Source organism: Panulirus ornatus, chromosome 49, assembly GCF_036320965.1.
Source record: "Panulirus ornatus isolate Po-2019 chromosome 49, ASM3632096v1, whole genome shotgun sequence".
Taxonomy (NCBI): domain Eukaryota; kingdom Metazoa; phylum Arthropoda; class Malacostraca; order Decapoda; family Palinuridae; genus Panulirus; species Panulirus ornatus.
Window position 1 is genome coordinate 1,349,563 of NC_092272.1, and position 26,438 is coordinate 1,376,000.

General features: G+C 37.9%; 1 protein-coding gene across 5 annotated transcripts in view; it reads left to right on the forward strand.

Moving 5' to 3' along the window:
- The window catches only part of mop (tyrosine-protein phosphatase non-receptor type protein myopic), a 170,436-nt gene that overhangs the window by 132,846 nt on the left and 11,152 nt on the right, over nt 1-26,438 (forward strand). For 4 of the 5 annotated variants that reach the window (XM_071690779.1, XM_071690778.1, XM_071690776.1 and 1 more), the window contains 7 exons: nt 5,229-5,393; nt 6,509-6,652; nt 9,097-9,228; nt 10,898-11,088; nt 12,873-13,042; nt 16,706-16,840; nt 22,627-22,752. In XM_071690779.1, the coding sequence (XP_071546880.1) occupies nt 5,229-5,393; nt 6,509-6,652; nt 9,097-9,228; nt 10,898-11,088; nt 12,873-13,042; nt 16,706-16,840; nt 22,627-22,752 (1,063 nt within the window). The remainder of the gene's footprint in view (nt 1-5,228; nt 5,394-6,508; nt 6,653-9,096; nt 9,229-10,897; nt 11,089-12,872; nt 13,043-16,705; nt 16,841-22,626; nt 22,753-26,438) is intronic. The other variant, XM_071690777.1, reaches the window with a different exon arrangement.

The following is a 26,438-nucleotide window of genomic DNA, read 5'->3' on the forward strand; positions in this document are numbered from 1 at the left end:
GAAATTATTGAAGTCAAGGTACAGAAAACTCCAGAGTAAAATCATAAGGAAGGTTCTTTACACTGAGTAGATGATATTAGAGAGATTTGGAAATACCGTTTGTAAGATGATAGAAATGCAGTGAATTAATAATGAATCCTTGTTGGCTAGAAAGTGGCACATTTTTTCACACTCAGTCTCTCGCTGTCATGTGTAATCCACTGAAACCACAGCTCCCTATCCACATCCAGGCCCCTTAGACCTTTCCATGGTTTACCCCAGACACTTCACATACTGTGGTTCTGTCCATTGACAACATGTCGACCCTGGTATACGACCGTTCCAATTCACTCTATTCCTTGCACACTTGTCACCCTCCTGTATGTTCAGGACCTGATTGCTCAAAATCTTTTTCACTTCATCTTACAACTACAATTTGGTCTCCCACTTCTTTTTGTTCTCTCCAAGTCTGACACACATGTCCTTTTTGTCAACCTTTCCTCACTCATTCTCTCTATATATCCAAACCATTTCAACACGCCCTCTTTTGCTCCCTCAACCACACTCTTTTTATTTCCACACATCTCTCTTACCCTTTTATTACTTACTCGATCAAACCACCTCCCACCACATATTGTCCTCAAACATTTCATTTCCAAAACATCCACTCTCTTCTGTACAACCCTATCTTTAACCAATGCCTCGCAACCATATAATATTGTTAAAACTACTATTCCCTCAAACATGCTCATTTTGTGCTCCAAGCTAATGTTCTGTCCTTCCACACATTCTTCATCACTCCTAGAACCTTTGCCCCCCTGCCCCACCCTGTGACTCACTTTCACTTCCATGGTTCCATTTCCTGCTAAGTCTACTCCCAGATATCTAAAGCACATTACTTCTTCCAATTTTTCTCCATTCAAACTTACATGCCAATTTACTTGTCCCTCAACCCTTACTCTTGTTCACATTTACTCTCAACTTTTTCCCTTCACACACTTTTCCAAACTTAAGTCACCAAAACCAACTTCTGCAGTTTCTCACTCGAATCAGCCACCAGTGCTGTATATTCGTTGAACAATGACTGACTCATTTTCCAGACCCTCTCATCCCTAACAGACTGCATACTCGCTCCTCTTTCCAAAGCTTGCATTTACCTCCCTAACCACCCCATCCATAAAGAAGTTAAACAACCACAGGGACATCACACACCCCTGCTACAGACCAATCTTCCATGGGAACCAATCACTCTCCTCTCTTCCTACTCGTACACATATCTTACATCCTTGGCAAAACCTTTTCACTGCTTTTAGCAGCTTACCTTCCACACTATATATACTTTCTATCAACCCTATCATATTATGCCTTTTCCAGATCCATAAATGCTACATACAAATCCACCTGTTTCTCACACATACTTCAAAGCAAACTCCTGATCCACACATCCTCTACCACTTTTGAAACCACACTGCTTTTCCCCAATCTGATAATCTGTACATGCCTTCACCCTCTCAATCAATACCCCCCCTAGTAATACTCTACAAACTTATTCCTCTGTAGTTTGAACACTCACATTTATCCCCGTTGCCTTTGTACACTGGTACTATGCATGCATTCTGCCAGTCCTCAGGCACTTTATCATGATCCATACATACATTGAATATCCTTACCAACCAATGAACAACACAGTCACCCCCTTTCTTGATAAACTCTACTGCAATACCATCCTTGCCAGATTTCATCTTCTGCAAAACTTTCGCTACCTCTTCTCTCTTAACCAAACTAATCTCCCTGACCCACTCACTTTGCACACCACCCAGACCAAAACACCCTGCATCTGCCACTCTTATCATCAAAAACATTTAACAAACCTTCAAAATCCTCACTCCATCTCCTCACTTCATCACTACCTGTTATTACTTCTCCCCCCTTGCTCCCTTCACTGATGTTCCCATTTGTTCTCTTGTCTTATGCACATTATTTACCTCTTTCCAAAACATCTTTTTTATTCTCCCTAAAATTTAACGGTACTTTATCACCCCAACTCTGACTTGCCCTCTTTTTCAACCCTTGCACCTTCCTCTTGACCTCTTGCTTTCTTTTACATCTTCCACTCATTTGCACTCCTTCCTTTTAAGTATTGTCCAAATGCCACTGTTTTCTCTTTCACTAACAACTTTACTTCTTCATCACCCAGTCACTACCCTTTCTAGTCTCCCCACCTCCCATCTTTCTCGTGCCACATGCATCTTTTGCACATGCCATCACTGTTTCCCCAAATACATCCCATTTCACACCCACTCCCCTCATGTTAATTGCTCTCACCTTTTGCCATACTGCACTTAATCTCTCCTGGCACTTCCTTACACAAGTCTCCTTCCCAAGCTCACCTGACCTCACCTCTATAATTTCCCCATTCTCTCAATATATAAAGCATCAGGGATTAACCATGGAAAAGTTCGCAGGGATAGGGAACTGTGGTTTCGGTGCATTGCACATGACAGCTAGAGAAGGAGTGTGATCAAATGTGGCCTGTTTTGTTGGTTTTCCTGGCATTACACCAGTATAGCAGGGATAACGATGCTATTTCCTGTATGGTGGGGTAGTGGCAGGAACGGATGAAGGCCAACAAGTATGAATATGTACATGTGTATAAATGTATATGTCTGTGTATGTATGTATATGTGTATATGTTGATATGTATTTGTGCGTGTATGAGTGTTTATGTATATATATGTGCATATGAGTGGATGGGCCATTATTTGTCTGTTTCCTGATGTGGAAAACAGTGATTAGATATCATAATATAAAGTTTTGGAGAGAGTGGCAAGTATGCAGTCTGTTGATGAGGGGGCTTGGGAAGTGAGTCAGTTGTTGTTCGCTGATGATACAGTGCTGGTGGCTGATTTGGGTGAGAAACTGTAGAAGTTGGTGACTGAGTTTGGTAAAGTGTGTGAGAAGAAAGCCAAGAGTAAATGTGAATAAGAGCAAGTTTATTAGGTTCAGTAGGGTTGAGGGACAAGTTAATTGGGAGGTAAGTTTGAACGGAGAAAAACTGGAGGAAGTGAAGTGTTTTAGATATCTGAGAGTGGATTCAGCAGCGGATGGAACCATAAAAGTGGAAGTGAGTCACAGGGTGGGAGTGGGAGCGAAAGTTATGGTAGCGTTGAAAAATGTGTGGAAGGCAAGAACATTATCTTGGAAAGCAAAGATGGGTATGTTTGAAGGAATAGTGGTTCCAACAATGCTATATGGTTGCAAGGCGTGGGCTATAGATAGGGTTGTGCGGAGGAGGGTGGATGTGTTGGAAATGAGATGTTTGAGGAAAATATGTGGTGTAAGGTGGTTTGATCGAGTAAGTAATGAAAGGGTAAGAGAGATGTGTGGTAATAAAAAGAGTGTGGTTGAGATAGTAGAAGAGGGTGTATTGAAATGGTTTGGTCACATGGAGAGAATGAGTGAGGAAAGATTGACAAAGAAGGTATATTTATCAGAGGTTGAGGGAATAAGGAGAATGGGAGACCAAATTGGAGGTGGAAAGATGGAGTGAAAAAGATTTTGAGTGATCGGGGCCTGAACATGCAGGAGGGTGAAAGGCGTGCAAGGAATAGAGTGAATTGGAATCATGTGGTATACCCTCTTCCGTACAGCCCATGCCTTGCAATCATATAACATTGTTGGAAGTATTATTCCTATTGTTTTGCTCCAAGATAAAATTCTCTCCTTCCACACATTCTTCATCACTCCCAGAACCTTTGCTCCCTCCTCAACCCTCTGACTCACCTCTGCTTCCATGGTTCCATCTGCTGCTAAGTCCACTCCCAGATATCTAAAACACTTCACTTTGTCCAGTTTTTCTCTTCAAACTTACATCCCAATTAACTTGTCCCACAACCCTACTGAACCTAATAACCTTCCTCTTATTCACATTTACTCTCAACTTTCTCCTTGGGATAGGGGAGAAAGAATTCTTCCCACCTATTCCCTGTGTGTCATAAAAAGTGACTTAAAGGGGAGGGAGTGGGTAGCTAGATATCCTCCCTCCAGGTTTTTCTTTTCGAAAAGAAGGAACAGGGAGGGGGGGCCAAGTGAGAATTTTCCCTTTTAGGCTCAGCTCTCTGTTCTTAACGCTACGGTGCTAACACAGGAAGTGGCGTATATGTATGAAAAGTAAAATATAAGTATTAAACGTTAGAGAGAAAAAATGTTGCTGAAGTGGATGAAATCAAACTTGAGGCTTTAGCAAAAAAATGGGTGGGAAGAAGATGGACAGCATGAGGCAGAAGGATGCAGATTGATGCTGATAGCATAAAAGAGGCATTAAGAGAGGGAAGTAAGGCAAGAAATCTATTGGAGCCAGTAGACATGGGATGTGCAGCTTATGAAGTTAAGGAAATAAAGAAGATATGATCACATTAGATGATACACCAGGGGTAACTGTTCAGAACTAAATGATTTCTATAGCAACATAAAGTAAGAAATAGAAGTCCACTGCCAAATTTTAGTTTGATGTTACTGTAAGGGTAGGAAATGAGTCGGAGGATCAGAAAGGAAAGAGGCATTTTTCAACATTTCAAAAATCCAAAGGACTGAATTAAGGACAGGAATGTAGGAAAAATTTAACAGGATAATTGATTATTCAAAGCTGTACCATAGATATATGAAAAGGAAATATTTAGTAAAATGAAGAAAAAATTAAACTTCAGGACTCAGAGGGAAGTGTTGTTGTATCGGAGGAGGAAACTTGTGAAGTGGTAAATGCTTTGTTCCAAACCATATTCTGAAAGTCTATATATAAGAATGGAATCAAGCAGTATTTTGGTGGGAGACATGAATGTTTGGGTAGGAAAGAGGAATGATGGAAGTTTAAGATTTCACATGATCATCCCAGTACATTTTGTAAGATGACATTAAGGGAGAGTTTGGTAAAGTAACAGTTTGGAACCAAATATTTTTTCTTATATTGATTACTGTTTTAGTACATCAACAAGACAGTAAGTGCGAGCATCTTCCATAATTTGTTTTCAAGCTTGTGATTAAAAAATAAATTCCATTTTCTTTGCAAAGTTCACTGAGGAAGATTTCTCCAGTTGTTTTCATTTTCACTGTTAGGCTCATGTTCACCAACACATCCTGAATCCATTTGCAATTTACTAAAATGAATTAGTGCTCCTGGGGAATCCTTCTCATTGATAGTTTTTGTTGGATTAGTTTTAAAATGCATTTGATTTTTATTTCTGCTCTTTCAGAATCGAAAACCAACAGTTGTGGATCCATTGTCAGATGATGAAAAGCTACAGAAACTTGCTGTTGAAACGGAACGCTTAAGCAAGGTGGTGGAAGGACTAGATCGCAAGTCTTTGAATGGACCAACAAATTTGGAATTGAAATGGAAGGAGCTAGTTGAGATTGTGGTAATTTTTGTGTTTTTTTTAACTTTGGTTATTTCCTACATTGCATATGAATTTCAAGATAAAAATCAAATTGTATGTCTCCATGGGGTTTAGAATCTTATTCATGGAAAGATTTGGAGAACCCTCTGTGTTCTGTCTTGCTTCGATGTTTAAGTGAAATTAAGTTTTAATCAGGATCCTCAAGACTGTGTAGTACTTCACATCTAAGGAAAAAGTCCATCATAGTCTTTTAGGGCCGTAAACAAGGCAAAGAAGCTTGCACTCACAAAGTTAGGAATCCCATGTTTTTTTGGAGTTAGTACAAATAAGTGTCATGGAGATAGGCATAACATAGTTTGAAGGATGAAAGGGAGAAATGGGGAGTAACAAAGTTTGAAGGATGAAAATGTGTTTGAGTGAATAACTTTTCCAGATGGTTTTGCAGAGCAAATACAGCCTCTTTTAAACAAATGTATCAAAGGGATGAATGGAGAGATTGCTTGTATGTTGTCAATGTTTTAGGTCATGTAAACACAGCTTGTATGACATTATAGCTTGTTACGCTTTTAAGGTTTCAAGACTTTCCCCTTAATTGAAAATTTAAGAAAAACTTGATTGTGAGGAAAGTTTTGGAGGGAAAGAATGTGACCCACATGCATGAGAAATCTCATTGAAGGGATACTTTAGTAATAAGTGGTAGTGAAATGTGAGTGCACAGCAAAAATAAATGGTAAATGGCAAAAGATGAGAAATGAGAATGTTACATTGACATATGATGCAGAGAAAGGAATTTTTACTATAGGAAGAATTTCTGATGAATTATTACTTTGTAGAGTATGGATAGAGGAAGAATGACATAAGAATGCTAATTAGAATTGAGAAAAAGATGTAAGGGAGATCGGTAGTGAAGTGGAAGCATAGAGTGAAGGTGGACATTGCTGAGATAGACATTAGCCTTTTAGAAATTCTGTCATGCCAGTGGTGATTAAGTGTATCGTAAAATCCTGAGTGTGAACCCCTTTGCACAATTTATGTTACACCTTTGTCGTATTATACAAAGTTTGCATTAGCAAAATTCATTACTAACACTTACTGTATTATGAATCTTTTTCATATGTATCTTTACAATGTTTCAGGAAAAGGAATGTGGAGAACTAAAGGTATCAGTTGCTCGATGTTATCCGCTGAAGAATCGGTTTGCTGACATTCTACCATATGACCATACTAGAGTGACTCTTCCATCTTCCAGAGATGACTACATCAATGCCTCTCATTTACAGGTAGATTGCATAGCACTTTAGCTTTTCTAGTATTGATATGAGGGTAATATCACTTAGATTCATATCATCTGTGTTTATGACGAGGTATCTCACATCATACACTCCACCTGTTTGAGGTTACACCGCAGTTTAAATGTCACTGGCAGTACAATCTTGTCAGAAAACTTATCAGTCCAAAGGCATCCACATTTTCCTACTACTGGAAGTAGCACAGCCTTGGGTTGCAGGAGCCTTTAGAAAGAGGACCTAGGTAATACCAGGATCCTTTCATAGGTATTGGTCTTGGGAAATAAATAATGATAATCACTCACAAGTAAGGTGGAAGAAAATTGTGTTTGTTTTATGTAAGGAATGCAAATATAAATGAGTGTGGAGAGTTGTTCGGAGACTTGAAAATTGTACAGAACAGGTAGGTCTAGATGTGAATCTTATCCACGAGTCACTGATGTGTAATGAAGTATATAGAAATATTTTTGGATTTGATACCTTGCTGTTCATGTTCAGAGATTTGCAGTGAATTGAAATATTTGTATAAAGATTCAGGGTGTTACAGTCTGACTTCAAATGTTTAGAGAAGGTCCTAGATGCAATATCTTGCAGTTACAAACTCTTACATATTGCAGTTCATTTGAAAGGTACAGAACTTTAGTAATTGTAGGTCCATGAAAGTAAGACATACTCACCTTTTATGTGTTTCTGAAGGATAGTTTTTCCATGAAAATTGAGAGGCTTTTATAATGAAAAGATTTTGTGTAAGACTTAGGCTTAGTATTTTTGATATGCGGTATCCTTACAGATTCATTTACTGCATTGGAAGTTATATGCAATTTTAATATCTTTTAAGATTGATATTCCTATGAACTGATTATTTATCATGTAACAAAGAGAGTGTAATCTGTGAAGTTAGATTATTAGAGTTGCATGGATTAAGAGGAGCAAATCTAGTGAAAAATAAGGGTACTAAAGTGAGATACGGAACAAATGAATGGATTAATGAAAACGTAAAGGATAGAGTGCTTAGGTGATTTGGGTTGTGTAAGGTGTGTAGCCAACTTCTTTGCAGACCACAAAGGCTTCACTTCTAAAACCCAGGGAGTAGTTCTTCTTCAGGCCCTCTTCAATCTCTTCCTCCTTGACCTGTCACCTTCTGTACACCTTTTATATGCTGATGATCTCATAATTGTTTCACCGCAGCCAACTCTGTGCAACAAGAAACATGCAACACTACATTACTTAGTTAGAACAGTGGCTCTTCCAAAACAGAATGCCGACATTTCCATAGAAGACATCAGTCACCTTTTTAACATGAGACAAGCATAAATCCAATGTACACCCTCCCATCACTCTGAATGGACAATTGTTCACTTTTGAAAAAACTCCAACTATTCTTGGGATTGCTTACTACACACAAGTGACATTAACCCCCAACAAAGCAAACATTTTCACAAAAGAAAAAACTAAATGCCCTCAGAACACTTTGTTATACTAGATTTGGACGAGAAAGAATCACATTGGTATCGTCTACCAACACTTAATCTACTAATCTATGCCTTACCCCGTAAAAAGCAGATATGATGAAGCTGCAAAACACATAAAGAAATATAGCACTCAGAACAATAATTGGCTGCCTAGCAAAAATAAACACTCAGTACAGTACCTATACAATGAAACAAAGATCCTCCCTATACAATCCATCTTCAGTATGCCCAGCACTCAGTTCTTTGCAGCAGCATTAGACCTTTTCCATCCAAACCACGTATCCTTAAGTAGAAATGAATAACTGACTCCTGTCCCATTTCAGAAACCTGTTTTCATAAGTTCCACCTTCCTCATTGAACATAATCCTGACAAAACATATGTGCACCGAAATGACCTGACAAGCACTGAACATATGTCTTCCCAACTCAATCTTAAACACCACCCACACCAGAACCATTGCTTCAGTATTATGAACACAGTTACAGCATATCACACGACCTCTTGTGCCAGCAGTGCATTTACCATAGTGAAGACACTGAACACTTACTCTTTTATTGCCCTGCTCTCTCCTTTTTAAGGTATACACACTGTATCATCATGCTTATGACCAGCTTTCTGAGTGCTGCAGGAGTCCCATGGAAATTGTAAGGGGCTTCAGATGCAGGAAGATAAGTTAAGGGGAGGGAAAAGAGAGGCATGATGAGGATGACTATGAGCTTGTCACTTGTGAGATGAAAGGAGGTGGGGGGAATGGGGAGAATAAGGTGAAGAAACACTGTGGTGTACTGTTTTGTTAGTAGAGTGTCAGTGGGAGAGTGTGATAAAAGTTTTACTAAGATTTGGGTGCTTACAGAAGACTGCATGGAGGAGACAGCTCATTCTTCATACATAAACAGTTTACTTGACAGATTTTATTCCCATGATATGCTACATTATCCTGACCAGACTCTTGTTTTATCTTTTAGCTTAAATCCGTAGAAGAGAGCTTTCCCCTGATCCTGACACAGGCACCAATGCCAGCAACATTTGTTGACTTTTGGACCATGGTCTGGGAACAGCAAGTGGAAATCATCGTTTGCCTCAATTCAGATGCAGAGGTATGATTTGGTCACAGCATATGTACACTGTAGATTACTTTTGCTTACTCATGCATTGTGTGCTTCATATTTATTTAGTCAAGATAGTAGTGTATTTTGCAATAGTATTGATTTTCCTCAGCAACAAATAGGGTGGCCATGTTTGCCTAGTGGAGGACATCTATAGGAAAAATGGTTTTCCTTTCCAAGTTACAGTTCTAATAAAGGATGTACCTCACTTCCAGCATTACCATGAAAACTCACCAAAGAAAGCACTTGGAATGAGGTATATATATCAGTAAAAACTACAGAAAATGGTTCCATGATAGCCAGGGAAATAGCAGTTATCCAGTAACTCATATTTCTTCTTGTAAGGAGGCAAGAAATTCACTATGTGATATTTATGTTAGCCTGTATTTCATCATCACATTGTTCATGAGGCCTTGAGCTTATAGCTGAACAGTTAGGCTTGCAGCTTTCAAGTATTATGCAAAGCAGAATGCATGGGAGGCATGTATGAACAGGGTTAAGTAGAGACTCTTTTACCATGGCCACTCCAGTGATGGGTATTCCTGGAGGCAATAGGCATCAGAGATATAGGTAAGTAGATAGATAGATTTGCTTTTTTTATGCAGTTGTATGTAGAGGGGAGTTAGGTAATGAAATTTCAACTGGAAATTAATGAAAACTTTAAAAAAAAAAATTTCTTTTGTAAAGCTTAATGATTTTGTGACATTTTACTTACGCATGTGATAATTAAGTGTACACCACGTATGATTTTACTGATGAGCCTTCCTGAAACTTGTGTGACTGTGTACAGAATTTGTTGAGGTAGCTGAAACAGACAACTTAAGGATGAACTAGACTTAGGAATACCCTCCCTTGCAGGGGACTTTAAAGAAGAATGTGCTGATTAAGGTAGAAGGGATTTTTTATTACTTATATCAATGAGAATTGGTTCGAGGTATTAGGAACTTTTCTAGGATTGCATATTTGTATATTATTCTCCAATTTCTTCTGTTGAAACTGTAATGCATTTTTTAAGGAGTAAAAGTGTCTGATAAAGGATGATAAGTATGAACATACGTTACATTTGTAACTAAGAATTATGGATGAAACAGTAGTAAACATGAGTCACTATACTGCGATAAAGGAAGGCTACACACTATTACCACCATGCACTTTTCTGTAGTTTAGTCATTTAAGTATTTTGATTTTTTTGCAGAAGAAAATGACTAGTGTGGATTTGAAAAGAAGTATGAGCACTCCTCCATACTTTGATCATGTGCAGTTGAAAAGAGTGTTTAAAATCAAAGATTCTAGCTTGATGAAATCATAAAGAAATTGTTCATGTTTTTGAAGTTTCCAGATTTTAGATATTTTAGTTTTTAACGTCCCTGTAGTAAGATGGAAAAGATAATCAAATGAAAAATTTTAGGGGTTGGAAATGCATGTTTTGTAAAGTATTAGGATATACTGTAATATAGAAATTTTGTTATACATGTTGCATTTTTAAAGGCGTTATTAATTGCCCCTAGGTCAGATAGAAAGTTTTTAAGGCTGTCTTAGTAATTTTTCCTGCAAAATGCTGTGGTGTTGTTTAGTAGCAGTATGATATCAGTTTTCTTAGTGTAATTTGTGCATACTGATGAAATGCTCTTGATGTCATCTGTATATCTTTATGTGACAGGTGAAAGGTCAAGTCTATTTGCCAAGTGAAGTATCTTCCAGTGTAGACTATGGCCAGTTCACTGTTATACTACATAGCTGCCGTCAAGCTGGTTCTCCAGTGTCGTACCAGCGTGTTCTTCATGTTACACACCGGACTTCCAAGTTATCTCGTGTAATCATTCATCTTCAGTTCCTAGGATGGCCTCCCAGGTGGGGAAAATTTTGATTATATTAGAATCACAAATTTAGGAAGCACTGGAATTAGTGTTTGTTATGTTGCTATGGGGGAAGGTGATCAGTAGGTAAAGTTTGGTAGGTACTACCCACCTGGGTACTAGGAAGATTGCTGCCAGCTGTGTAGTGAGCCAGCACTTAAGACCTTATTCCCCACACCCACCCTGTAGCTCACTTAAGCTTCCATGTTTCCATTCTCTGACATGTTTACCCCCACATATGTAAAAAAGAAATGTCTTCCTCTGGGTCTTCTTTGTTTAGACTCACACCCCTTAACTGACCTGTCTCATTCTACTGCTAAACTCAAGAATCTTGCTTCTCTTCATAATTAATTTCATCATTCCCCTTTCACACATTCTCACAAATCAATTTTTGCAGTTTTTCATGTGAATCTGTCACCAGTGCCATGCTTTCAGTAAACAGTTACTGACTCACCTCCCAGGCCCTCCAGCCCCTTTCTCCAAGACCTTCACATTTACCTCCCTCACCACACCCCCTTCCATAAACAAAGACAAAACAGCCTTAGTGACATGACATGCCCCTGCTGCAAGCTGACCTTCATCTGGAACCACTCTTCCCCTCTCCCTGTATGCACTGAAAGTCTTACTTTCTTGATAAAAACTCTCCACTGCTTCTAGTAGCTTTACCCCACACCATATGTTTGTAATACCTTTGGCAATGCATTTCTCCATTTCCGTAAATGCCACCAACAAATCCTTATCTTTCTCTTAAGTATTTCTTCTCACACACATTCTTAGAAGCAGACACATGATCCACCCATCTTTTATAATTCCTTTCCTACCTGATGCTCTGTGCATGCCACTACCCTCTTAATCACCACTCTCCCCTGCAAGTTACCAGGAACAGTTAACAGACTGATACCTCAGTGTTGCAAACATTTTATTTTGTCCTGCTTGCTATTAGACAGTGGCACTATACAGGCATTGTGCTAATTGTGAGGCACCTTACCATGTTCCATGCTTGAATTGAAAATCCAGCATAATCAATCAACAACACAGGCATTGCCTTTTCTGTGAAATTCAGCAGCATTTCATCTTACACAAGGCTTTTATGTCTTCTTTCCACCAGACCTCTTGCCATGTCCTTCTTCCATCACATATCTTCATATCCAAAACACCATGCATCTGCCACTCTATCATCAAGTACATTCAACAGTCCTTGGAATGGAACACCCACTATATCTCTTCCTCACATCTTTACACATTACCACTTTTTCATCTGCTTCCTTCACTGATGCTTCCATTTGTTCTCTTGTTCTCCACACTGTTTACTTCCTTCCAAATAATTTTGTTTATTCTTTCTAAAGTTTGTTGATACTCATTAACCCAACTCACATTTGCCCCCCTTTTTCAGCCCTTGTACTTTCCTCTTGCCCTCTATGCTGTTGTCTCTCGTACATTTCCCAGACAGTTGCACTGCAACCCCTCAAATATGCCCTTATACCACTCTTTCTCTTTTGCCAGTAACTTAACTTCTTCAGCCTACCGCTCACTATCCTTTATCAAGTGCATAACTCCCACCTGCTGCATGTCGCACTCTTCTCTTGCACATGTCAGAAATACTATCACGTTTGCCATCCTACACTTAATCTTTTGTTATCTCTTTTGTGTAATCTCTTTTTTGTGTTTCGAGCTAAGGTTCCTTGTTTATTAGGATATAAGTTTTTAATTTTTAGAAATCTGTCATTAAAGCTTTTAATTCCATGATATTGTTTGACCTTACTTGTAATTCTTTCGCAGTGCTATGCCAGAAAGTCCAAGCCCATTATTGCAATTTCTGGCAGAAGTTCACACATTCCAGCGACAGCAGAGAAATAAATTACGTCCAATTGTGTTTCACTGTGTACCTGGTCTCGGAAGATCTGGAGTCCTTACAGTTCTCTCTTCGTTTATTAAGGAAATCCATTCCAGTGAGTATTATATAAAGAAGTATTAAAGTGTCACAGAATCATGCGAGAATGAATTTTTTTTCATAATTGCGAAACCTGAACTGTGAGTAGTAGTTATGAAAGGTGAAGGGTTGAAAGTATGTTGATTGTATTAGGTTAAGGATGTTGATAGAGTTATTAGTGGTAAAGTGTGATTGAATTGATCGGACTTATTCAAAAGGTATAGGACATGGGAGAGATTTTGCAATTTAACTTGACAGTGAAATTTTATCGTAGTAGACTAAGGAAGTGGATAGGAAAGGGTTGCATGAAGTTCATTGCTTATAGGGAAATAGGATTCTCTGGGCACTCCTATGTAGATATTACAAAGATTCTGTAGGATCGAGTAAATGATCTGATGGGGAGAAAGAATACTTCCCATGTATTCCCTGTGTGTCGTAGAGGGCAACTAAAAGGGGAGGGAGCTGGGGGCTGGAAATCCTCCCATCTCATTTTTAATTTTCTAAAAGAAAGAACATAGAAGGGGCCAAGTGTGGATATTCCCTCTAAGGCTCAGCCCTCTGTTCTTAACGCTACCTTGGTAACGTGGGAAGTGGCGAATATGTATGAAAAACAAATTAAATTTAGAATAAGAAGGGGACAATAGTGTACTTTCTGATTGTCTGGTACAAGAATCATGGCTTTTGATATGGATGGAGTTGAATAAGTAGTGATTAAGTTGAACAAAAGTTGATAGGTCACTTCCATAAGCAGTAAGTGGAATCAGTCAACAATGTACTTGAAGACAGCTGCAGATACTTTTGTAAAATTATTTCAGAGAAGAAAATTAAGTGTAATTGGAAATGAAAGCCTTTTGGTTGTGCTTAAAAATAGGAGAGCCAGATTATGATATTGAATTAACAAGTGATGAAGAGAATGTACAGTACATATCTGAATTGCTGTTACCTCATTCCCGAGAGAATTTCTACCTGGGAAGGTGGCCATGACAAAAATATCTTAAGGATGTGCTATCTAAACATACCCCCATAGCATATTCTATCACCGACACATCTCCCTTGGTCCTTTTCCCAGTCTGTCTTCCCTTTTAACTGTTTACTTTTCCCTTGCTCGTCTGTGTTTCGTATACCATCTTACCATTATGCATCCTCTCAAAATGACCAGACCACTTCAAGATATTTCTCTAAATCTCCTCTTTTACAGTGCACTTGTCTTTTCTTTAATGTTCCACATCTATAAATGTCACCATTTCTTATGCTACCCCAGACTGGAATTACCCTTCAGGCAGCTCATTTAGATGCCTAAGTTCTTGAACTATTTACCCCATCCATTGTGCTTTTGTGGTACCTCTCATTAGTGCTGGCTTTCTAATGAGAGAAATGGCGGATATGTTTGATAGAAAAAAAGAAGAAATTCTCACTAAGGAGCCAGTTACCTTCTTTCTTTCGACAAATCTCGTTTTTTAAGTACTTCTTCCATCTATTTAACACCTCATCTGATGTCAGAAGGCCTCCTTCATATGCCATTTCCTTTCTCATATCTTATTATTTGCTTTTAATATATTTCTTGGACTCCTTTTTTTTTCTTGTTCTCAACATTCTATGGAAGAGTCTTCTACAGAAATGTAATTTTTGCCTCTACATCCTTTCTACTACTTTCTTTACCTCCTCATTCCACCATACACAGGAACACTTCCATACTTTGCTTTTCACTTTCTCATCACTCTCTCCTTTCCTTTTAGTTCACAGTCCTTGAACAAGCACTACTTACTGTACTTTCTTTATTATTCTTATCCTTGAGCTCACTCTGCCATATTTGCCTCTGGATTTTTCTGGCATTTTTATCTCATTTCCTGCATATTCATTCTCTCATCTTTTACCCTCACCTCTTCATTTTTTTGCCTTTAGCTTCATAAAACCACCTTGTCTGAATTTTCACTTTGCTGGTACTATAGAGTGAGGATATAGCATGATTTGATGTAATGATTTTGATATGCCATGAATGCATAAATTTCTGTCTTTTTTTTATTTTCACACAAACCATTGTGATACGGCATGAGCCCAGCTGGGGTGCTGATGCTATGCATGCCATGTTGCCACCACATCAGGTCTCTGCAAGCATTCGTAAAGTACATGTCTTTTGCCACCTTTATATTTCTACTCTTCTACCCGCTTGAACAAGTCATCACTATGCTAAGCATCTAACAAACATGCCTACTACAGCAGACCTGCCAAGAGGATAAGGAAGAGCTTTACCCCAGTTGCTCATTGTTATGATATTAGAGAAAAATTCTAGATACTAAGTGGACTTTGAGGAAGGGTTTAGCACTTCAGGAGTTAGTTGCCACTATAGCATTAATGAGAGCAGTATCTGCACCATAAAGCCATAAAGAAGAAAAGCAAATCATCAGGAAAGCCTTTTCTCAGCCAACCATTTTGAAGAGAGCAGTGCATATCAGGATGTCACCGTGTGTGAAGATGGAGGATGCCCTGGGAAGATGGATGCAACGGTTTCCTGTGACTAGACAGATTATTAGAAATAAAGTCATCAAGATTCAAAAGGAGTTATTGAAGAAAGAAGGTGAGAGTAAATACACTTCTAGCCAGGGCTGGCTTCATGGTTTTGTGAGATGTGTTGGCCTGAGAAATGTGACTGTCATGTGAGTCTGCAACAGCTGATGGAGAGGCTTTAGAGCGTGCTAAGGTGGAACTCCAGAAAATTATAGATGAGAAAGATTACACACCAGACCAGGTATGAAACCAAGATTTATGGGAAAAAGATGCCAAAGAAAACTTATGTAATGGCTGTGGGAGTATATAGAACCTTCGAATTGAATTTTCATCTAGTTCTGTTATCTCAGGCACTGTTTTGCTGTCACTAAAAAAAACCTTCTTGTTTATTTGGGTGATGAGTCAGCTCAAGAATAGAAAGCAGGTAACTTTTCTTTCACTGGTGAATGGTGTGGTAAATAATTTTTTTCATATATATTTGCCATTTCCCGCATTAGTGAGGTAGCGTTAAGAACAGAGGACTGAGGCTAAGAGGAAAAAGCCTCATTTGGCTCCCTTCTCTGTTTCTTCTTTTGGAAAAGTAAAAAACTGGAGGGAAGGATTTCCAGCCCCTGCTCCCTCCCCTCTTAGTTGCCTTTTATGACACGCAAGGAATCCATGGGAAGTAATCTTTCTCCCATATATTTTTTGAACATTTTTCTGAAATATAAGAATTTTGATCGTGAGATGGTTATTAAGATGAAATGGAGCTGTAGCATGTATTATTATATGTTGGCAGTGGTGGGGCAGTTAGTGATATATGTGGTAGTGGTGGTGTAGTTGTTGGAAAGGAGGTTAGTTGATTGAATGAGATTGAGATTTTAACATGGTGATTTGGGACTTGGCGTGCAGAAAGATAGAAAATTATGTTATTTCTTTATGAACATACGTGTGTTCCCAATGTCTTTTTTGTGTTTACATTTGTATGAAATCTTCACTTTTGTCAGACTGTTCTGGCCAGCTTCATCAAATTTTTTATATTTTTTTTTCTTTTTATCATTTATATCCATATGGAAGTATCTAACCATTTGGTATTTAGTTTTCAAGTGATCAAAAAGTATATGTAGATTATGAACATTTTTTATGTTATGGTTTGTAGCTTCCCAGGTTGGTTATCATTGATTGTATTTTCTTGCAGGTGGCACATTACTTGATATAACTTCATTGGTAGTAGAACTGAGTAAGCAGCGACGAGGTGGTGTGCAGGACAAAGAGCATCTACACTTTCTTTTTTCAGCAGCTCTTTATTATGCTCAGGATGTACTCATGAAACGTACGTACTTACAGTTAACAATGAGGATGATATGAAGATGTTAGGTCCGATAACGATTTGATAGAACATTATTGTATATTTGGTTTGTCTCAAGAATTATCACGAACATAAACATCTCATGCACATGTTGATAAAAGCAAGGATATCATTATGAAATGAAATCTTAATCATCACATTTGTTAAAGCTCTGTAAGAGGTTGCTCCTGTAATGGGAATATGGAATTAGTTTAAGTGGATGATGTTTTGCGAGTGTAATTGAAACACATAGAATGAAAGCATGGGCTAAAAGAGAAGACAGTGGATTAGAAGTTGATATTTAAAGGAATAAAAAATCCAAACAGAGGATAAGATTTGAAGAATATTTGTGTGTGCATAAGAGTGAAAGGAAATATTTGTCTCACCTGATTGATTTTGTATGGAACTGGATGAGTTAAAAATACTTGGGTAGTGTAGATAACTCTCTCATGTTCACCTCAGTGAATACCAGTGTACAGCAAAAATGATTGAAAGTTTAAGTGAGCTGATGAGTTTTATGCACATGTTCTGCTGAGTGGTTTTGTGTACTCAATCCACACCATGCTTATGGTAATGGAGTTACAGATGATAGATGCTGAAATACCAAGGATGATGTTGATTTCATAATATCTACTTTTAGATACAATTATAGAGAACAGACATTCTAGAGATTGAAAGAAACAGGATTGCTGGACCTAAAGAATGTTAAACGATATGTGAAAAATTACCAGGTGATTGATGGGATGCTTAATGAAGAGTCTTTTATTAGCTCCTCTGGCCATAAGCCAAATGGGTTTATGGAATGACTTGTTTTCTGTAGCCACTTTGTTGGTGGGACTGAGACTTTACTTTTTATTTTCACATTTGGACCTAATATGTTTTGCGTGTGTATATTATGAATATCTCACTTAAGTTCAGTATTTGATATTTTTATTTATTTTCTGACTGCTCAAATCCCTCTCTCATCTGAGACTTGTGTTTCCTTATTGAAATTTGAACTTTAGTAATTTTTATTGGTTTTAAACCAGATATGGCATATTAAGTTAACGTCTTAAGTGAGCATGGCTACATTAAGGGAGATGGGGGCAACTGGAGGAGTTTACTTCTTGCTCCCTTCTTCAAGGGGGGACCCTATATGAAATCCAAGGCAGTGATGGAGAAAGATGACATGTCCACTTACCTGTGGTATGTAGGCACACCAGCAACAAGATCTTGCAATTTAGCAGGGCTAGTGGCGAGTACACAGTACACATGCTATACACTAGTGCTTGTTTAGCAATATTTATTTTCTCCCCGAGCACACATTGCATGCTTTGGAATCTTGGATTCATAAGGAACTTTTTAGTAATGTATCCAGTCTCAAATGTTTCTGTATTCTCTCCTTGTAGGTATTTCATTTCACCAAGTTTGATAGTCTCATTTTTTGGTGGGGTCTCAATTGTCATTGTTGGTGTCTTTCTGTGTTCTAGGGAATTCTTGTAGTTTCTTCCATGTTTTGAAGTTTATGTTTGTAATACATTTTCTGGAGTTCACTAGTTATGGAGATCGTTGCAGTGGCACCCCCTCATGAGGGAGTTCTAGTTGAGAATGGGTGTTGCAGATATAGATAGATAGATAGTTACTTATTCTTTATATTCCTGTAATTGTTGCATTGCAAAGATTATTTTGTATTTTTCTCATCATCATCTTTCTAGGTTATAAAGTTCAAAAATAAGAGAGAGAGAGAGAACCAGAACTAAATGTATTATACATGAACAGTTCTGTGGATGATAGATGGTATGGAATCAGGATATAAGAAGCAGGGGACCTTGGTCCCCTGCTGGTTCTATGTGGCCTTGTAGATGAGTTTGATAACAATAATTTACTCTCAATATGTGTTGCATCCCATGTTTGATTCATGATTTCTGGTTATTTATTTATATACTTGTTTGCCTTTCTTACCTGAGTTAGCTTTAGGATTGGATGAACTAAATCTTTAAGGAAAATCCATTTTGTTTGACTCCTTCCGTTCTTGCTATTAGAAAGTGACTACAGAAGGATAAGATTTACCAACCTCTCACTCCATCCTCATGTGGTTACCTCTGTAACATCCTAGAGATATGCATATATTTTTCCCCTATCCCAGGGGATAACATGCCATTATAATGATAATATCTCTGGTGAGTTTTATATCTCACTCTTTATGGACATGTGAAAGGGTGGTGGCCCTTCAATGTTGTATCTGCTCTATAACTATGTATGGTAAGTTTTATGAGGTAACTATCATTTGTTTATGGTCCATGAGTATTTTGTTGTTAGCTCAACTCCTAGAGTTGGAGCATATTTGGAGTTTAACTTGAAGAAAACCATGGTCTACAACCCTCTCCAACATTGCCAATTACTTCTTTGCCTGCACACCGCAGCAGCATTGCTTTATAGTGATTTACTTAACTACTTTCTGAAGGTAAATTTTGAATTTATATTTCCTTGCTAGAAACACATCATTTTATCTACACTGCCTTGTCTGCACATGTACTATCTGTATTTTTAGACTTCCTTTTGTTGAAAACATTGCATTGCAATGTCCATTCTAGCTAATGAACATATATTCTTTGAAGTGCTTCACCAGTTATTTAAACCTAGGACCTCAACCATGATTTTAGGTATGGATCTTCTTAAGCTACTGTTTCTAGTTGTACCCAGCAAGTGTCCTTAACCTTTTTCTCCTTTGTCATTATATGTTTCTCTAAACAACTCTTCTTTCACTATGTTTGATCAGTTTACCTAAACTGTAAATAATTCTCAGACTTGATGTTCACAAATCTCATCTGTATGAGATGTTTTGTATCCCAAGCATCCCCAAGTGAATGTAAAGTCCATGAACATAAATATGAGGATTGATTGCTGTCAGTTACCTTCATACAACCTTTGGATCAAATGGTGCTCTTGAAAATTTTTGCTGCCCATTGCAGTGAATCACTTTTCATTTAGGATGGAATGACTTTGTGACAAGCCAAATGAATGGCATTATGGATGGACAAGATCTTACTCTTCAGAGGTTGAGATTTATAAAGAATATACCACATGAACTGTGTGAAGCTTTGAATAGGTGGACCAGAAAGGAAAATATACAGAAATCTGTGACTAAGATAACCTTTGTAAACCCAATTAAGGTTTGAAGAGACCTGTTAGACTCCAAGTTTAGCTTCCTTTCATCAGGAAGCCTATTGTAATATGAATAACTCCACATTTTTTTCTTTGCTTATTATATGGATGTTCATATGATATTCTCCCACTTGTGGAGATGTCTTATTGCATTTTAACGTTAACGGTCTCGAAGATTTAGTTTTATCTGAAATATTTCCACTAAAGGATTTGCAACATAATGGCAAATGCCCTGTAGAGGTCCAAGATTATGTTGTGAGAAATCACACTTTGACCCTTGTAAAACCTGTCATTAGCAGTGAACACTTGGGAAGAACTCTTTTCCATGAAGAATAATTCCCTTTACCGACTTCTGTTTTTGCATTTCTCAGTGCACAGGCGGTAGGGATCATTACCTCAATCTTAGGTTGAAACGTTTGGATGCATCTTATAGTCTAGGACTATGTAAAATATCCCTGGTGCAAGAGACTAATGATGTTCCATTTCTCTCACTAGATTCCCTTTTAAAGGCTCATCATCTAGGGAGATCCAGCATCAATTCTTTTTTGTTTGGAATCTTCATGTTTAGATATTTTGAAACAGATGTTTTGGAGAAAATATGGAGAAGGCTTAACAATTTTTTTTTCATGGAATATTATCCCTTTTCTTAGAGAAAGCCCTAGGCTGAAGAATTGATTGGAACTAAATCATTGTGTGTAGAGTTTTTCTCTAGCTTTTTTCATGACATGATTAAAACTGGTAGTGCGATAGCATTGTACAAGAATGCTTTGCAGGAGACTGTGTACGTGTGATTTGACATTGTTTCTAGCATTTTTGGAGCAGACTGTTAAGATCATTATTTTCTAGGGGAATCTATACAGGTAATGCAGTTTATCATTGATAGCAAACTTTTAAGGGTGTTGCATTTAATGTTCCTGACTTCAGTGATGCATTCACTGGCCACCCAGGGTTTAGTGCATAGGTTTGAATTCTTGTTGTTGCAGTTGGTGCACAATCACCCCAAATGTTCATCCACCCCTAGGGGTTGGTCAATAAAATGGTTACCTGGCTCAGGCTAGGGTATATATACTATATATAGTGTCAGTGAGATGGCCTTGACTAGAGCCTCAGTTGCCCTTGCCATCTCAGCATACAGAACAAAATCTTTTGCACTTCATTGGTTTGTTTTGGGGCTCTGCATATTGTATAAAATCTGTTCCTTATACATTTAAGATTAGGTGGATGCATTTGTGAAATTCATGCACTGCCTGTACATGGTTACCATTTCATTTCTAGTTACACCAAAAATGCATCATGCAGAGCTCATTAGAATACTGAAATGTGAAGATCATCTTGTGTGGATAAAGATTAGTTCCAACCCAAAGTATTATGACAAAATTGAGATGATTAGTATTAAGAATACTGTAAACCAATTTGAATTTACTCATGGGAAATTTTTTAGGCAGGGCACTTGAAGACTTCATCAGTCTAATGGAGAATTTCATAGACGAATGTTTGTTCATTTGCCCAGGTTCCTTGAAGCCTTTTTCATCAAGGAACATTGTATGTTAAATCAAGAATATGGTACTCCTTTCACAACAAGAGCTTTCTTCCAGTGCTTATGACAAGAAAATTGGTTTCTGTCTTGGCTTTCTTAAGGAATCTCATGTTAGTTGAGGTACTCAGAATGGGTTTCTGGTGTTTGACGGACACCTTTATCGATCCTAAAAATTCGAAGGGGAGATGCAGAAAGGCATGAAAGAAAGAAAGAAAGTGAATTACTAAAGTATGAGATTAATTTGGTGAGCTGATATGGTCATGTTGAAAGGATGGATGTTGAAAGATTGATAGAAAATGAACTTAAGTTAAATGAGTGGGAATAAGTTGGAGGATATACCATGCATAAAAATGAAAGGGCAAATTGATTATTTGCAAGAGAGGAAATAAGGCTTGAATCATACATAATACAGTAAAAATGGCATATTTGATATTGATTAATAAAATAGTAATTGCTCTGTTAATAAGTAGATTACACTTTATTTTTTATGATGTGTTTATGTTCACATTTTGTTAAGTGTCGGTGCTTATGTACAGAGCATATTGTGCATTTACGATAAAAACCCCACAGAGAAAGAAGTAATGTTTACTCTTTGTACAATTATGGTGTTGAAGTGTGTGTTAGTTAATAACCTGTTGAAAATTGGACGTAGTATGTTAAATGTTTATTGACCTCTTACTCAGATTTAGAACAGATGAAAGAAATCTTGTAGATGCACTTGGTACCATTAAGCTATTTCATGTAATTCATCTGTACTACACCTAATATTCAAACTGTATCTCTTTCGTAGTTTTGGTACTGATGGTGGTGTTTTGAATATGCATTTCAAATATAGTTCCTCTTGAAAGAATCTTGTTTGATATTCAATAGAGTAATCATTATGATAAGATTAAAGGTTTTTCGTTAGCTAATTGTACAAGGTTTGAACTAAGATTTAGTTTAAATCTTTTGATTGTCAGTAAAATGTGTTTGATATTTTGTAATTTCTATATTCATATTTCTTAGAGGAATTTTAGAAAGAGGTATAGTTTATTATGTAGGAGTCATTCCACTGTATGCAATTTAGTTGTAGAAGCATTCTCATTTGTAGGGGGAATCCTGACAAATAAGGCCACATTTGAGGAAGGTCCACGAGAAAAGACTCATGTACGACATCCCTCAGCTGATCTTCTCTCCTCATATAATTTGTCTCAGCTTAAGACCAAACTTGGACTAGGTATGCTGTAATATAATTACCTTTGCCAATGTAGTTACAAAGTACCAGTTGTATGTAGTGTTTTTATATGAACAATTGTAGCTTCATGTTTATAATCTAATGTACTAATTTATTGTTACAATTTCACCATAATATTAGTTATCTATTGCCATTGATTAAGGGAAATAAGACAAATCCCAATGTTTGGGTAATCCACCAATCTGTTCTCAGAACACTATCACCTTGTACAATTTCACAGACCACTGCTTGATATTTTCCTCTGAAGAAACAATGAACACCATGAGCCCAAATCCAGATGTAGTGAACGTGTGCGATCCATCCATTCCATACTTTTTCTCTCCTCACCAACAGCCTATGGCTTGTGTCTTTGTATAGTACTCATAATTTCTCCATTTGGGACATTTTGTTTCACCTGTTCTATTGGCTAAGTGTTATTCTTTGCTTTTTTTGTGTTGAGTCCAGGGAAACAGATGTTTGGGTTGTTCCCTTCTGTTAAGATACGTATGTTAGAGGCTCACATGATTCAGGCTGGTCTTCAAACTATTGGCCTCATTCCTCCAGTATTTTCTCTTTATGTGTGTCACAACACACTTATCAGTGTGAATTTGTTCCTTGGTATGATTTCACCCTGTGAAATATTGTCAGGATGTATTTTATTTCTTTTCTTGTTTTTCTGTTTTCTGTTTTCGAGGACTGCTGATGTTGGTGTTCCTGTCATTTGCTTGCAGCTTTGCCACTGTATATATTCCCTAGTGGCCCAGTGGCAAGGAAATGCAGCTGTTACCCATGTGGCACAGGTTCAATGCCTAATTTATGAATTTATTATTTCAAAACTTCAAAAAGAATTTAGAACTAGAATGAAAAGTTTTGTTTAACTCCTGCATTGCCTATTTTGCAGGTCCTTTATACAAGGATGATGCTTTAAATCGTTAAGTTCCATTCAGATTTTTTTATCTTTTGAACATATGATGGACAGACCTTATTAAAAACATGGTTGTTGTTTTTGCCTGTTCTCACATCAGATTGTTCCTGTTTTTAATAGTTCACTCTAAAGACTTGTTCCTGTTTTTAATAGTTCACTCTAAAAACTTGTTCCTGTTTTTAATAGTTCACTCTAAAAACTGTTCCCTTGCTCCTGTTTCTAATAGTTCACTCTAAAACATATTCCCTTGCCAAACATTTCTTACCTTGGTCGTTCTCCTTGCCTAGTCTTGCCCTTTTGGGTCATTCTCTTGCCTTATGGTTCATGCTCTAGATTGTTTCCCAGCCTAGTACTTCTTACTCTTGGTTCTTCTTTGGGACATAATTGTGCAGGTTTATAGTTGAAATGGTTTCATTGTTTAGCAATTTTTCACTATGGGCCATTTTCTTGCTCAGTGGTTGTTGTTTTGGACCATGTATTCCTACTTGATAATCTCCATTTTATAGCTGTCTCTCATGTGGACTTTTCCATCCCATCAGCGGTTTTTGTATTGTTGACCATTGGATAGTTGTAGTGACTTCATTAATTATTATACGTATATGCCATGGTCATTGTTGAGTTACATTTGCCTCATCCTTTTTTTTTTTTTTTTTTTTTTTTTTTTTTTTTTTTTTTTATACTTTGTCGCTGTCTCCCGCGTTTGCGAGGTAGCGCAAGGAAACAGACGAAAGAAATGGCCCAACCCCCCCCCTCCCCATACACATGTACATACACACGTCCACACACGCAAATATACATACCTACACAGCTTTCCATGGTTTACCCCAGACGCTTCACATGCCTTGCTTCAATCCACTGACAGCACGTCAACCCCTGTATACCACATGACTCCAATTCACTCTATTTCTTGCCCTCCTTTCACCCTCCTGCATGTTCAGGCCCCGATCACACAAAATCTTTTTCACTCCATCTTTCCACCTCCAATTTGGTCTCCCTCTTCTCCTCGTTCCCTCCACCTCCGACACATATATCCTCTTGGTCAATCTCTCCTCACTCATTCTCTCCATGTGCCCAAACCATTTCAAAACACCCTCTTCTGCTCTCTCAACCACGCTCTTTTTATTTCCACACATCTCTCTTACCCTTACGTTACTTACTCGATCAAACCACCTCACACCACACATTGTCCTCAAACATCTCATTTCCAGCACATCCATCCTCCTGCGCACATCTCTATCCATAGCCCACGCCTCGCAACCATACAACATTGTTGGAACCACTATTCCTAGCAGTAGCTAGGAACATTAGGTAGAAGTAGTAGGCTGGAACGCATTAGGTAGAAACGTTAGGGAGCAGCCTCTGAAAACACTTTGCTAGAGTAGCCCTCTGCCAGTGGAATGGTAAGGGTGAGGCAATGGAGCTCAACAGTTATGAAGAGTCTTTTACCATGGCCACCTGATTGAGGGAATTCCTAAAGGGAACAAGCATCAGAGATGTAGACTTTCCGTTCTTATATGCATTGCATGCTCTTCCTAATTACATTTGGTTTCATGTTTATTTTCATTTGGGAGTTACCTTAAAGTTCCAAACTTTTACTAGTGTTTTTCATATATTTGCCTCCAGGTATCCATCTATCACTGGATTCATTGATGGAGTCATTTGAAGGGTAGTTGCTGTCCCAAAAGTTTGGAGTTCTGTGACTTGCATGGCCATTATGCTACCCACAGTGTGTGCATCATAGGAATCTTTGTGATACATCCAGATGAAAGGTGTACTGTACCTGGATAGAGGAGGTAGAGTCTGTACCCGACCTCACTCATTGAAGAGGAAATCCTTTGTACACCTTCTTCAGCAATAGAACTGGTAGGGTGCATAGGGCCTACTGCAGTGCATAGTTTGGTGCACAGCTTAGGATGTGGTTTTGATGAATCAGTTAAGAGTACTAAGATTCTGATATCACATCCTAGAACAGAAGGAGAGTGATTACTTGCGCCTTTCCCAGTGTACAGTAGTTTGTACTTCCAGCTGATCATTCCCCTACCCAGGATGGTCCTCCTTTGGATTCAGAACTGACTAACTTAAAAGCCCAGGTAAACAGTCAGATCTTTGCCATAGTAGAATTATTGGTATCCTTTAGGTGGCCGTGATGCACCCCATTTACTATTGTCATAAGGTTTTGGAGTCTACCCCCTCTTCTAACAAGTAGATCTCTCTACAATGATCTTCCTAGTAATTTTTCTGACACGTTCCATTCCTGGCTTTGTTCTAGAACTATCCCCTTAAGTCATGTGGAATATCCCCTGGGGTAGAATTCTTGCTGGTGAAAGGAGTTACCATCTCTGTGACTGATATGGGAGGAAATTGGCATATTCTAGAGAACATCACTTTCATTACGCTTATGAATGAAATGGGTATTTCAGTTATTTTGGATGGGATCTGGTTTAGGTTTTGAAATACAACTTATCACCTGAGTTCACTCATCGTGAAATTATTACTTTTATGGGAATCTCTAAGTGAATTGAATATAACTGTCAAACATTTTGAGTGTGTAGCAACATACATTGCAAAGCTTAAGGACCATTCTGACTGGTTAAGCCATGGCTATATTTCAACGTGTCAGAATCCAACTAAAGATTACTTGAGGAGAAAAATCCTTTGTTGGACGAGATTTTTTATCTTGAAGGATAAATTTTTTGGTAGCATTTATGTCCCATCCCAGTTGCCAAATTTTCTTTGCTTGTTTCTGGTACCATCTAATTTATCA